General features: G+C 42.5%; 1 protein-coding gene across 3 annotated transcripts in view; it reads left to right on the forward strand.

The window, feature by feature from the left end:
• SSBP2 (single stranded DNA binding protein 2) overlaps positions 1 to 12,763 on the forward strand; it is a 234,193-nt gene that overhangs the window by 70,081 nt on the left and 151,349 nt on the right. For all 3 annotated transcript variants that reach the window (XM_073679180.1, XM_073679188.1, XM_073679197.1), the window contains exons 3-4: positions 321 to 382; positions 5,075 to 5,159. In XM_073679180.1, coding sequence (XP_073535281.1) covers positions 321 to 382; positions 5,075 to 5,159 — 147 coding nt within the window. The remainder of the gene's footprint in view (positions 1 to 320; positions 383 to 5,074; positions 5,160 to 12,763) is intronic.

A 12,763-nucleotide genomic window follows, 5' to 3' on the forward strand; every position in this document is an offset into this window, starting at 1 on the left:
AGTGAATGTTGTGTTACTCTGTCTTCATGCTGTTTTTTAGTGGAGGCGTGCGGTCTTGTGCTTACAATCACCAGCCATTTGGTTCTGGTCCCAATCACATAGGAAATTGATGGCCTCAGACCGACAAGTGCAGTGATGTCGCCAGTCGGTTTTAAAGTCACCAAAAGCCGTTAATTTATAGATAAACTTAGAGTAAAATAATTATGGTGGATCCAAGGATAAGTCAATTTCTACATTCCTTTATCTCAGCCAGTGTAATATCTGTGTAATAGTGTGTATAATATATATAATACGTATACACTTGTTCCTCTTCATTCCAGATAAGATGGGAGAAAAATATCACATTGGGCGAGCCCCCAGGATTCCTACACTCTTGGTGGTGGTAAGTTGACTATATAACATTTTATCTATTCTTCAAGAGTTACAATAAATTATGTCAGCAAGAACAATCATTTACGAGTCAAAATGGCAAAAAAAAAATGTTTAAAAAGTAAATTGGCAAAAATGTTTCTGGTGTGCAACCTAATTAGGGCTTTGGAGCATTGTAGATAGGACGTACCTTTCTATAGACCCCTTTCAATGATGCTTAAAGGAGTTGTCCACTACTTTTTAAGAGTCCCCCAATGTATTAACCCAGTGATTAAAATAAATGTAAATACCTTGCGTCCTTCTTGCCTGTGAGCGGCTCTATCTTTGGCCGCTCACAGGCGTCACGTGACCCCCTGCTGCAGTCGGCTCTGACATCCGCTGATGTCACGTCAAGTTATGGCTGCAGCCGGGGATGACTTACTTCTGCATTCCACGGTGGATGCATTTGTGTCTAACAGCAGTGACAGGAGCTGAGCTCTGATTGCCGATATTGAACAGTCTCTGATAGCAACATTGAAATGGAAAATGCAATTTCATGGGGTTACAGATGAGTTCCCATAACAGACCTGGACCTGATGAAGGCCCCTGTCGCTGCCATCTTTTCTCCAATCGTACTGACCTGGAGAATCATGATTCACAGTTCTTTTTACCACAGAATAAACACCGTAAAAGCAAAACCTAAAAACCATGGCGGAATTGCATTTTTTTCCCCATAATTTTACTGCACTTTGAATTTCTTTTCTATTTTCCAGTACATTGTGTGGTAAAAAGAATGGTGTCAATCAAAACTACAACTTGTCAGGCAAAAAAAAATCAAACTTTCATTGTCACACCGGTAACTAGCACGCTTACTCAGCACCGCCCTACTCACTGCGTTCACCGCTCTGCTCCTCCCAGTGTCAGGCCATCGCGCTGACCTGCCTCTTGCAGCTCTCCCAGCAGTACTGCATTCCCCTGTTGCTGGAGAGTCTCCACCTGGCTATAGGGAGGTGTGGCCAGACTCTGCAGAAATTTAACCCTCTGTGTCATGCAGAGTTTTGCTTCCCTGGCCTATACTCTGCCAGCATGGAATATAGGCAGCTCCTCCCTCCTCACCTTGCCTGAACTTGGGTTCCTAGTTTCAGTTTGTCTGTAGTGATCTGTCACTACGCATGTTTGTTTTGATTCTCCTGTTACCGACCCAGCTTGCTCACCAGTTTTATCTGACCTCGGCTTCGTATTTTGATCCTGTGCTGCCCGCCCCGACCTCGGACTGTTTGAGCACAAGTTTGTCTTTGCCCTCGGCTCTTAGTGTTGTGCCTCTGACCTGTTGATCAGCTGCTGCAGGTCCGGGCACTGCCCTGGAGTGGCACCTGGTGACTACCCTAACGGCCTAATTTTATCCTCACCATTAGAGGCTCTAGTGAAGACCAGGTAGTCACTTAGTTATGCCCCTCTAGGGCAAGTCCGGCCAGTGGCGCAGTGGGTCCACACCAACCGCCGTCACACTCGTACGGCTACGTCAACCATAAGAGTGAAAAATTGCCTGCTCTGAGGGGTTGAAGACCCTATTACACTATGGCAATTTGGTCCTTGAGCTTTTATGTATGGACATACCGGGTTAAAAAGAGTTGTGCACAGAGGACGTTGTTGGTATATCACTAAGCATGTGTGTTTATGGGGAGGCAGAAGAGGGAACTATCCGCACAATGTTGCTGAATCTCACTGTTCTGGACTATTCTGGATTATTGCCAATCTCAGATTAGGCTATTTTCAGCACTATAGAGCAAATCAGTAAGCGGCCCGTCAGATTACAGCTCGGACACTGATCCTATCTGTGCCTGTTCACATCAGTACATGTGTAGTCACCTCAGTAGCTCCTCTCAATACTCATTGATTGCCATCTGCAAGTGCATCCAAAATCCAAAGAGCCACCAATAAGTGCATGTCTAATGCTTTTATAGAGTCTCACAAGAATTCCTATTAATCATCTTCAGCCGTGTGTGTCTGAGCGCCCCGGCTCCAACCAGCAAAGAACAAACAGTCTAGATGCCTGGATCATCATTAATATTTCAGTTTCTCAGCTTTAGTAGCCGTTTTACAGCTTCTGTCCTATCCTAGAGGGTAATAATCTGGACTTCATTCAACAGAGTGGAAAATCAAGATGGCCGATGAAGCCCTTTAAGAAATTGTGAAGTCATCCTGCATTTTATATTACATGTGGCCTAGTTTTGTTACAGGAGGAAGTTTTTTTTTTTTCTTTCCCAAATCTAGGAAAAAAGGATAAAGTGGTTGTCCGGGATTCATTTTTATTTCCCCATAATCTTTCAGACGTGGAAAATGACAAACATTCTAATACCGGTCCATCATCTCCGAGTCCATCCAGTACTACCTCTCCGCCGCTGCATCGGTCTTTGTTAACAAGCCGCAATGGTGACATCATGACTGCAACGCAAGTGACCGCTGCAGCTATTTGCCTTCTTCATCTGCATCACCGATGAGCCCAGTGATTGGCTGCAGCAGTCATATGCAGTATAGTCAAGATATCACTCCAACATAGACTGGAGCAACAACGGAAGGGCAGTCCTGTAGCGGAGAAGTTCAAGTATTGGTTTTTCTATATCTGTAAGCCTATGGGTTAATAAATGAATCCTATACAATCCCTTTAGCATGTGTTCTTAACATTGTTCTTTATTATACCGTCCTGAACTGTATATATGCTTTTTAAGGTGTGTTTCCCATGTACAAGAAGTAAAATCAGAGTTCTCTATTAAAAGGAATCTGTCAGCAGATTTTTGCTATGTACTCTTGAGATTAGGGGCAGAGACCCTGGTTCCAGCGATGTGTCACTTGCTGGTCTACATGATGCCATTTTGATTAAATCCCTGTGTTCTCTGCTGCAGATCTAGCAGTTCTCTGAATGCTGAGCTCTGTATAACCCCGTCCACACCACTGATTGGCAGCTTTGTGTACACTATGGGCCTGATTCATCAAAACTTTTTTGTCAGAATTCTGGTGTAAAAAAAGCTTTGAATAGTTGCAAAATTTAGGCACAACCTAAGGTTGCGGAGTTGCGCCTAGATTTGCAACTTGTGGCATCTTCACACCAGTTTCTCCCAGCTCTACCAGAGCTGGGATGGGACAGGGCGCGGTGGAGGCATGACACCACAGCTCATCTAATTCATGACGAGCTGTGATGTTCCCTACAGCAGAAATCTCACTCCAGTACATGACTGGAGTAAGGTGTGTGGCACAGCACATGGAGGCTCACACCACTCGTCAGGTGCTCCAGATTCATGATGAGGCGTGCACCTCTACATGAATCGGGAGTGTCTGACTCCACCACACCCCCATTAAGACCGACGTGAACAATTCCGGTCTATTGACAGGAAGCTGCCAATCAGTGGTGGGCGGGGTTACACAGAGCAGTTGACTAGGAGGCATGAGGCAGCTTGTCCTGTAGTGATAATCCCCTGTTGATAGCACACTGATGTTTATTGAAACCGCAACACACAGTCCTATAAGTGACACATCGCTGAAATCCGGCTCTCAGTCCCTACACCATGCTGCTCTCAGATCACATAGCAAACACCTACTGACAGATTCCATTTAACAGAATGTTAAACAACCAGCCTTGCCCTCTTGTAAAGCTTGTAGCCCGGCCCCCAGCTGTGGATCAGAATTGTTAACTTCTTGGATAATACATCTAATCTCTGCAGTAGTGTGGATGGTAGAGTTACTGTTAGGCCACGGCCCCACCATCAGTATTTGGTCAGTGTTCAGTCAGTATTTTTTCTCAGGAGTAGGAGCCAAAAACAGGAGTGAGTGATAAATCCAGATTTGGTGAATTGTTTCTATTATACCTTTTCTCTGATTGTTCCTCACCTGTTTTTGGCTCCCACTCCTGAGAAAAAATACTGACCAAATACTGATAGTGGGGCCGTGGCCTTAGAGTTCTTTACTAGCCACAAGTAGGAGGTCATTATATTTATCATGTGTCAAATATTTTATTGTGTTTTTTACTTTTTTATTTTTTTTATTTTAAATTCTGAGGGTAGATGCTTAAAGAAAATGTCCCTTGACCGACATAGACCCCTGATTGGTCTATTAACGAGCCTTGTAACATGACCAGGGATGAAGGCCAAGCCAGAGACTCCTCTAGAGACCGCTCATCAGGGTAGAGCAGAGTTTGGCAAACTGATGAAACCCCCTTAAATCAACAAGTGGGAAGTACTGATTCTCTGTAACATATAACGTGATCAAAAATAAATGCTTTACCAGAAACCATCTATGGACTTTGTGTTTCTAGGTGCCCCTCAATAGGGTCTGCTCCTATGTGATACTCAGCTAGTCTCTTCACACAGAATCAGCACCCCCCTCCCACAATCTCTGATCGGACTATGCTTTTGCTCTGATTGATTCTACATTGTTGTAGCTATGTTCTGATCCAGAACTCCAGATGAACAGAGCAGAAAGCTGCATGGCGCTAAGCCTCAATACTCCACCTAGTTGTGGCTTTAGGCAACCAGACCCATACCAGTCACAGAACACTATGTCAGTAATTGGACGCCTACCACTTTTAAAAAATCCCATAAGAAATGAATTGTCTCTGAGCATTTAAAAGTGACATGATGATAAAAGTTGGAGAACCACTTGAACGGACAGGCTGTTATATCTATTAACACGTTTTGAAGGTATTTTTACCTCCTTTTTCTGTTCTTTTCAGTGTATTTTGGGATCTGTACTGTGCTGCTCCAGAAAGACGAGAAACCTGTGAACATTCAAGTGAAGCAAAGGCCTTTCACGATTACGTAAGTGGCTGGCACGTCTCACTGCTCGTTTCATTCAGTATGGTGATTTACTTGTCATTATGATGTGGATGTGATCTTTCCACAGCAAAGACACGTTGTGCGCCATGTCGTCGTTGTTGTGCGCCATGTCTTCAACATTGTGCGCCATTTCATCGTCATTGTGCTCCATGTCGTCGTCGTTGTGTAGCGTAAGCACATCCCGGTTATGAGGGCTGCTCGGTACATCTAGTGCCCGGTGTAAGACGACTGGAATTGGTGGAATTTGCAGTTTGTTAGGACGTTTTTGTGAATATTTTGTGGCTTAGTTAGAGCTCCTTTCACAAAGGTGTCACACTTGCCTGTAAACTTCATTGTGTCTGTGTTGGTAAAGGAACCCAAATCTAGAAATGTCCTCATGGTCAAATGTCTTCAAGCTTTGTTGTTGCCCCTTAGTTTTCAAAACGTATACCATTCGTCCTGGCAGCTGGATATCAGCTCCTGGGTTAAATCCTGACTGATGGCTGCCCAGTCTTGTCTAATCAGTGCTTCTGAGTTTATCACAATTTCTGTGTTTTTCTTTGTCCACCCGCTTTTTGAGGATTGACCACAGATTCCCAATGGGTTTAAGATCTGTGGAGTTTCCTGGCTAGGGACCAAAAATGTTAATGTTTTGTTCACTAGATTATTTGGTTATCACTTTTGACCTGTGACCTGGTCTTCATCATCCTAGAAAAAGCATCACCAAATTGCTCCTGGATCATTGGGAGAAGTTGCTCTTGGAGGATGTTTAGATATCATTATTTATTTATGGCAGTGTTCTTAGGCAAAATTGTGAGTGAGCGCCTTCCATGGATGATGGATGAGAAGCCCCTGCACATGAATGGTCTTGGCATGTTTTACTGTTAGCATGACACAGGACTCATGGTAGCGCTCATTTTTTTCTCTAGACAATCAGTCTTCAATATGTCCCAACAGTCTGAAGGGGCTTCATCAGAGAAAATAACTTTTCCTCAGTCCTTTGCAGTCCAATCCCTATACTTCCTGCAAAATCTCAGTATGTCCTTAAGGGCACGTCCCCACGATCATGAACCAGCAGTGCATTGTACGCAGCTTATTTTCTAATGCCGCACTTGTTTTGTCAGTACATGTGGATCCACCGCATGTAATGACATTCAATTGGTCAAAATCTGCAGCTAAGACAAGCATCTCCGCTATAGAAATTGACAAGCCGTGGCTTGTAGACCCGCACCGTGGATGAATTTACGCAGCATTAAATAGAAGCACAGTGGCCATGGGATTTCTATAAATCCCATCCACTGTGCTTGTATCGTAGAACGCAGTGTTTTGGATGCATTGCTGGTGAGCTGCGTCCAAAACGCTGCTATTCCTGATCATGGGGACATACCCTTATGGTTTTTCTTGGAGAAAAGCATTATTTTGTTTTGTGCTGCCCTTCTAAAGCTTTTGTCTCGCTGTGCGTGCAAATGTACTGACACCTGTTGCCATTCCAAGGCAAGTGCTGCACTAGTGTTTAAAGGGAACCTGTCACGTAAAAAAATGCTACTAACCTGCAGATATGGAGTTCATCTGCCGGTTAATAGTGTTCTGAAACTGCACGGCGCCGGTACTTAGACCCCTGCTGTCGGGAGGAAGTTAACTTTATTCCTTCCGGTAGTGTTCGTGTTTCATTCTTGGAGGCGGCATCGGCGAGGGTTCAACTCATTGCTCTGTGTATGAAGAGCAGCAGCTGTACCCGCGCCCCTGGCACTGACTGACTGACAGGAGCTCAGCATTAGCGCTGGCTGTCCATCAGGGGCGGGTGTGCGGTTACAGACGCAGTTCTAGAGAGCAGTGAATTAACCCCCGCTGATGCTACCTCCATGACTGAAACCCGAACGTGACTGGAAGGAATAAAGTTTATTTCCTCCCGGTAGCAGGGGCTAAGTGCCAATGCTGGGCAAGTTCAGAACGTTCTTAACCTGCAGATTATCCCCATATCTGCAGGTTAATAGCATTTTTTCACGTGACAGGTTCCCTTTAACTGATTTCCATAGTTGAAACCCTCTTTAGGAGACTGTCCCGACACTTGCTGGACTCTCTTAGGTGCCCTGAAGCATTCGTCACTGTAGTTTAATCTCTTTGAAGTTCTTGATGATGCGATAAATGGTTGCTTTACATTTGAAATTCATCTGATCACTCTTCAGAGAAGGGGAGGAGATTATGATAATAACGCTGGGATATTTTTTAAAAATGTTGTTCATGTTCTTTGTTTAAAGGTGTTGTCCAGTCTTAAGCTACAAGTCTGCAGTCACTCTATGTGACTTCAGACGTGCGAGTGCTCACATGGCACGCACTGTGCGCTGTGAGACTTCTCTGGTGCCGGCAGTCACGTGACACAAGTATGCAATTTGTATTCTTCTGGGCACATTCCGACTAGACTGTATCTGGCTTCACTCCATACACTAACATAGGGCAAGGCTACACCCATCTAGTTGGAATGTGCATATCGCATGCTTATGGTCACATGACCGCCACACCGGAGAATCCTCACACTGTGCGCAGAGAGTATCTGCAGACATGCAGCATAACGCCGGACAACCCCTTTAATGCTTCTTATAATGCAATCTGTAGGCTTACCTAAGCATCATTTCCACGTTTGGAGAGGTTACCAGTAGTGTTATTATGATATTTATTACTACTACTTTATCAGAAATATTTCCGCTTTCCTCTTCAGATTTTTAGGGAAGAGCATGACTTCTGGCCTCCTGTAGGCGCTCTGTAGCATTCGGTGGCAGAATCTCTTGTGTAGTTTGCAGTAGGGAGAACACGATGTGCACAGTTGTCAGTTTTTTTTTATTATAACAGTGTGGCAGTTATGTGAATTAATGTGCGGAGCATATGTTTCATCGCATGCTAATGCTTTTGTTTGGCTTGTACATGAAGGAGTTTACAATTTTGTGTGAGTTACAGAATGAAGTGAGAAGGAGTTAATTTTGCTGATTGGTGCTAAATCATGAAACAGCGGAAAAGAAGCATCAGCTGCCTGAATGATTTACCTCTGGGTGTCTTGTGTACTATCAGTACTTAGCTATACACAATGTTGAGGCGCTATATATATCTATAAATATATATACAGTACAGACCAAAAGTTTGGACACACCTTCTCATTTAAAGATTTTTCTGTATTTTCATGACTTTGAAAATTATACATTCACACTGAAGGCATCAAAACTATGAATTAACACATGTGGAATTATATACTTAACAAAAAAGTGTGAAATAACTGAAAATATGTCTTATATTCTAGGTTCTTCAAAGTAGCCACCTTTTGCTTTGATGACTGCTTTGCACACTCTTGGCATTCTCTTGATGAGCTTCAAGAGGTAGTCACCGGAAATGGTTTTCACTTCACAGGTGTGCCCTGTCAGGTTTAATAAGTGGGATTTCTTGCCTTATAAATGGGGTTGGGACCATCAGTTGTGTTGTGCAGAAGTCAGGTGGATACACAGCTGATAGTCCTACTGAATAGACTGTTAGCTGCTTTTTTCTTGCCATTATACAAATTCTGAGTAAGGAAAAACGAGTGGCCATCATTACTTTAAGAAATGAAGGTCAGTCAGTGCAAAAAATTGGGCAAACTTTGAATGTGTCCCCAAGTGCAGTTGCAGAAACCATCAAGCGCTACAAAGAAACTGCCTCACATGAGGACCGCCCCAGGAAAGGAAGACCAAGAGTCACCTCTGCTTCTGAGGATAAGTTTATCCGAGTCACCAGCCTCAGAAATTGCAGGTTAACAGCAGCTCAGATTAGAGACCAGGACAATGCCACACTGAGTTCTAGCAGCAGACACGTCTTTACAACAACTGTTAAGAGGAGACTTTGTGCAGCAGGCCTTCATGGTAAAATAGCTGCTAGGAAACCACTGCTAAGGACAGGCAACATTCAGAAGAGACTTGTTTGGGCTAAAGAACACAAGGAATGGACATTAGACCAGTGGAAATCTGTGCTTTGGTCTGATGAGTCCAAATTTGAGATCTTTGGTTCCAACCACCGTGTCTTTGTGCGACGCAGAAAAGGTGAACGGATGGACTCTACATGCTTGGTTCCCACAGTGAAGCATGGAGGAGGAGGTGTGATGGTGTGGGGGTGCTTTGCTGGTGACACTGTTGGAGATTTATTCAAAATTGAAGGCATACTGAACCAGCATGGCTACCACAGCATCTTGCAGCGGCATCCGGTTTGCGTTTAGTTGGACCATCATTTATTTTTCAACAGGACAAACACACCTCCAGGCAGTGTAAGGGCTATTGGACCAAGAAGGAGAGTGATGGGGTGCTACGCCAGATGAACTGGCCTCCACAGTCACCAGACCTGAACCCAATCGAGATGGTTTGGGGTGAGCTGGACCGCAGAGTGAAGGCAAAAGGGCCAACAAGTGCTAAGCATCTCTGGGAACTCCTTCAAGATTGTTGGAAGACCATTTCCGGTGACTACCTCTTGAAGCTCATCAAGAGAATGCCAAGAGTGTGCAAAGCAGTCATCAAAGCAAAAGGTGGCTACTTAGAAGAACCTAGAATATAAGACATATTTTCAGTTGTTTCACACTTTTTTGTTAAGTATATAATTCCACATGTGTTAATTCATAGTTTTGATGCCTTCAGTGTGAATGTACAATTTTCAAAGTCATGAAAATGCAGAAAAATCTTTAAATGAGAAGGTGTGTCCAAACTTTTGGTCTGTACTGTATATACACCAAAAAAGTGAGTAACTGTATAGTTTTGCATTGCCTCTTTTGTACTGATTGCGGCTTTCGGCATATATTATGCTGCAGAGCTGAATTCATAATTCTATAATTCTTCATGATTGGACTTGGAAATGGAGCCTAAATGTGCTTGTAATAAAGACTTTCACTAGAATTCATAAATAATAGGTAAATTCTAGTAATATTGTGTATTAATGTGAACCCATGCTTTATTAACTATTGTATGTCAAATATTTTCAGTTATTTTACTATGCATTGTGGACTTTGTCATTAGCGGATCTGCATGTTATTATTCAATATTTAATATACTGTGCATTTTCAGTTTTCATCAACTTGCTTCTCGCACTGGTGAAATGCAGAGCTTGCCATCAAGAGGTCCTTGTAATGCTTCTTTATGTGAAGAGTCTCCTTTAAGGATCTCTCATTTGCTATGCATAAGTTTAATTAAATGTATATCCGCTCTCATCGTTTCTAGTGGTATAATTGAAAGGTTGGGTAAACTGACCTCCAAAAAGCAGGATATAAATAAGTTAGTGGCCATCTGTTACCACTGCCGTCTGCAAGACACTTGAGAAGTGCGTTTCCACAACGATTAAAAAATATATATTATTATAATAAAAAAACACCAGAAAATATAAAAAGTTGTGATGTTCCCTTCTTGTCAGTGTTCTTGAAAAATATTCAGTATTTAATAATTTCAGTAAATTGGTTAGTTGTTTGTTTTTTTTTCCTATACACACTTGATTTAGCTTTTTTGGATGCTTTATAATCCTTTCTTAAGTTTAATGATTTCTGCCTGATAAAATACATCTGTTTTTATCATGTGCATTTTAAAGTGGTTTCTCCATTGCTAGTATATGCCATAACATGATAATAATTTGGGGTTGGTCCATTGGGACCGTCGGCAATTCAAAGAATAAATGAACTGAGGTGATATAGTCCTGTGGAGAGGCCATCTGGGCCACCCCATGGCTCATAAATGACGCCATATCCTATTATGTTACACAGTCAGTTTCAGGTCCTGGTGACCACTGATGAATATTGTGTCTTTAGGCTTTTATATAATGTTCTTTTGTTGGCTAAGATGGCTGTCGGCCAAAGCATTGGTCGGCCGACAGCCATCTAATGTGTATGGCCTCCTTAGTTCTGCAACTTCTCTTGTAGTCAACTGGAGTTTTACGGAAGGTGCGATTCGTGCTGTGTTATTGTAAGCAGCACAGACACTTCTGTAAAGCAAGAAGGGTGTACAATCGGCTCAACAAATATAAGACAACATATTCACCCTTTGTCCATCCTGCGACATAATCATTTATATAGTTGAACATTCCAAGCCTAGAGCTCTGCGGCGAGATGGAGACGCCTGCAGCATGGCTTCAGTGTTTGCCTATGGGGTACAAACATGCAAAAACCAGACATGTTTTTGTATTTTTTTCTTTTCCATAATGGTTACTTAGTAAAATGAAAACTTTGAAATAATTGAATTTTCTGCTAATCACACTCATCTCCGTGTCCCTGTGAACCCCCAACTTATAGGTCTGTCTTACAACTTTTCTTTAGTAAATGTTTTTGGAAATGCATCGCACAAAGAATATGTGACTCTTCCAGGGATTTCTCAAAACTTACAGGGCAACAGAAGCTAGAGATAAATATTTGGTTGCGACATGTTCATTACGTTCCTGTGTCTTGCAGGCCGAGGCACTGAGGTTGAGCTCATGCTTGTATGACATTATCGTCTCGGAGTTCTGCTTCACCATTTCTAAATGGTGCTGGAAATGTGAAAAGTGAACTTTGGTTGAAATTTAAAAAACTGCATTTGTCCTGCAAAAACTTTAGTTATTAAAAGTAGCAGAATGGAAAAGGGAAAGTTTCCTTAGCAAAGAGGGGCTTCTGAAAAAGAAAATTAGATTTGGTCAACGGTTTCATTGTTTACTTGTACGAATTCTAGTAAATCATCGTACCTCTCACTTTTCTGTATAATTTATGGCAAGCCTCAGCTTTGTAGTACAAAATAATGTAAAACTAACCATAGAATTAGGATAGACCACAACTGAACGCTCACATGGCCATCAGCTAACTTTCCCGACACCCCCATACACAAGAACGTTTGGCTTAGCTGAGTGTTCCAATATTTTCCAAGGGGAGAATGGAAAAAGCAACTGCCAAACAACTCTGGCGCTAGCTTATTTCCTAACGAGCAAAAAGGTTAAGGGCAAACTAAAATGTAAACTGCCCAAACCTCATCTCCCCCCAACATCATCTGTCAGGAACAAGTTGAGAGGCCCCCATGTCCATTTGACTATTAGCCAATCCCACCTATATCCGCTTCAATATAGTCAATTGCTGCTTTATTGTGGAGCACATAAACAAAAAAGGCAACGTTTCGGCAGGCAGGTCTTCCTCAAGCTGCATATGTGTATAAAGCAGTGATTGATCATATTAGCTGTGACTTGGATCTTTACAATTACAATTCTGATTCCTGGAGTGGACTTAGGTGGAGCTCACCCCCATGGCCGCATGCCATCCACTTGGAAAGACTCTGTAGATGCTTCTTAGTTGTAAATACTTATTACTTGTCATATTGTGTCTGATTCATGTAAAATGTATAAAAAAATTCTAGATCTTCGTGAAGCCTCTAGAGGCCAAGTTGTCCAGATAATTGCCGATATTGCTGAGGAATAATGGAGCGATGTTTACCGCTACTTCCACGACGTTGATCATTCCTTACATGGATCCTCATATAGGTTTCCAGATTTAATTTTTGTTTTAACAAGATGCAGATCAATGTGACGTGAAGAGATTATCGTGATCACTTTGGCATAGGAAGATTAGGATAATATCGGCTCTTGAATCTTGTTAACACAAA

The sequence above is a fragment of the Phyllobates terribilis genome, unplaced genomic scaffold (assembly GCF_046119375.1).
Source record: "Phyllobates terribilis strain yellow unplaced genomic scaffold, ASM4611937v1 Scaffold_1__5_contigs__length_1240528914, whole genome shotgun sequence".
Lineage (NCBI taxonomy): Eukaryota > Metazoa > Chordata > Amphibia > Anura > Dendrobatidae > Phyllobates > Phyllobates terribilis.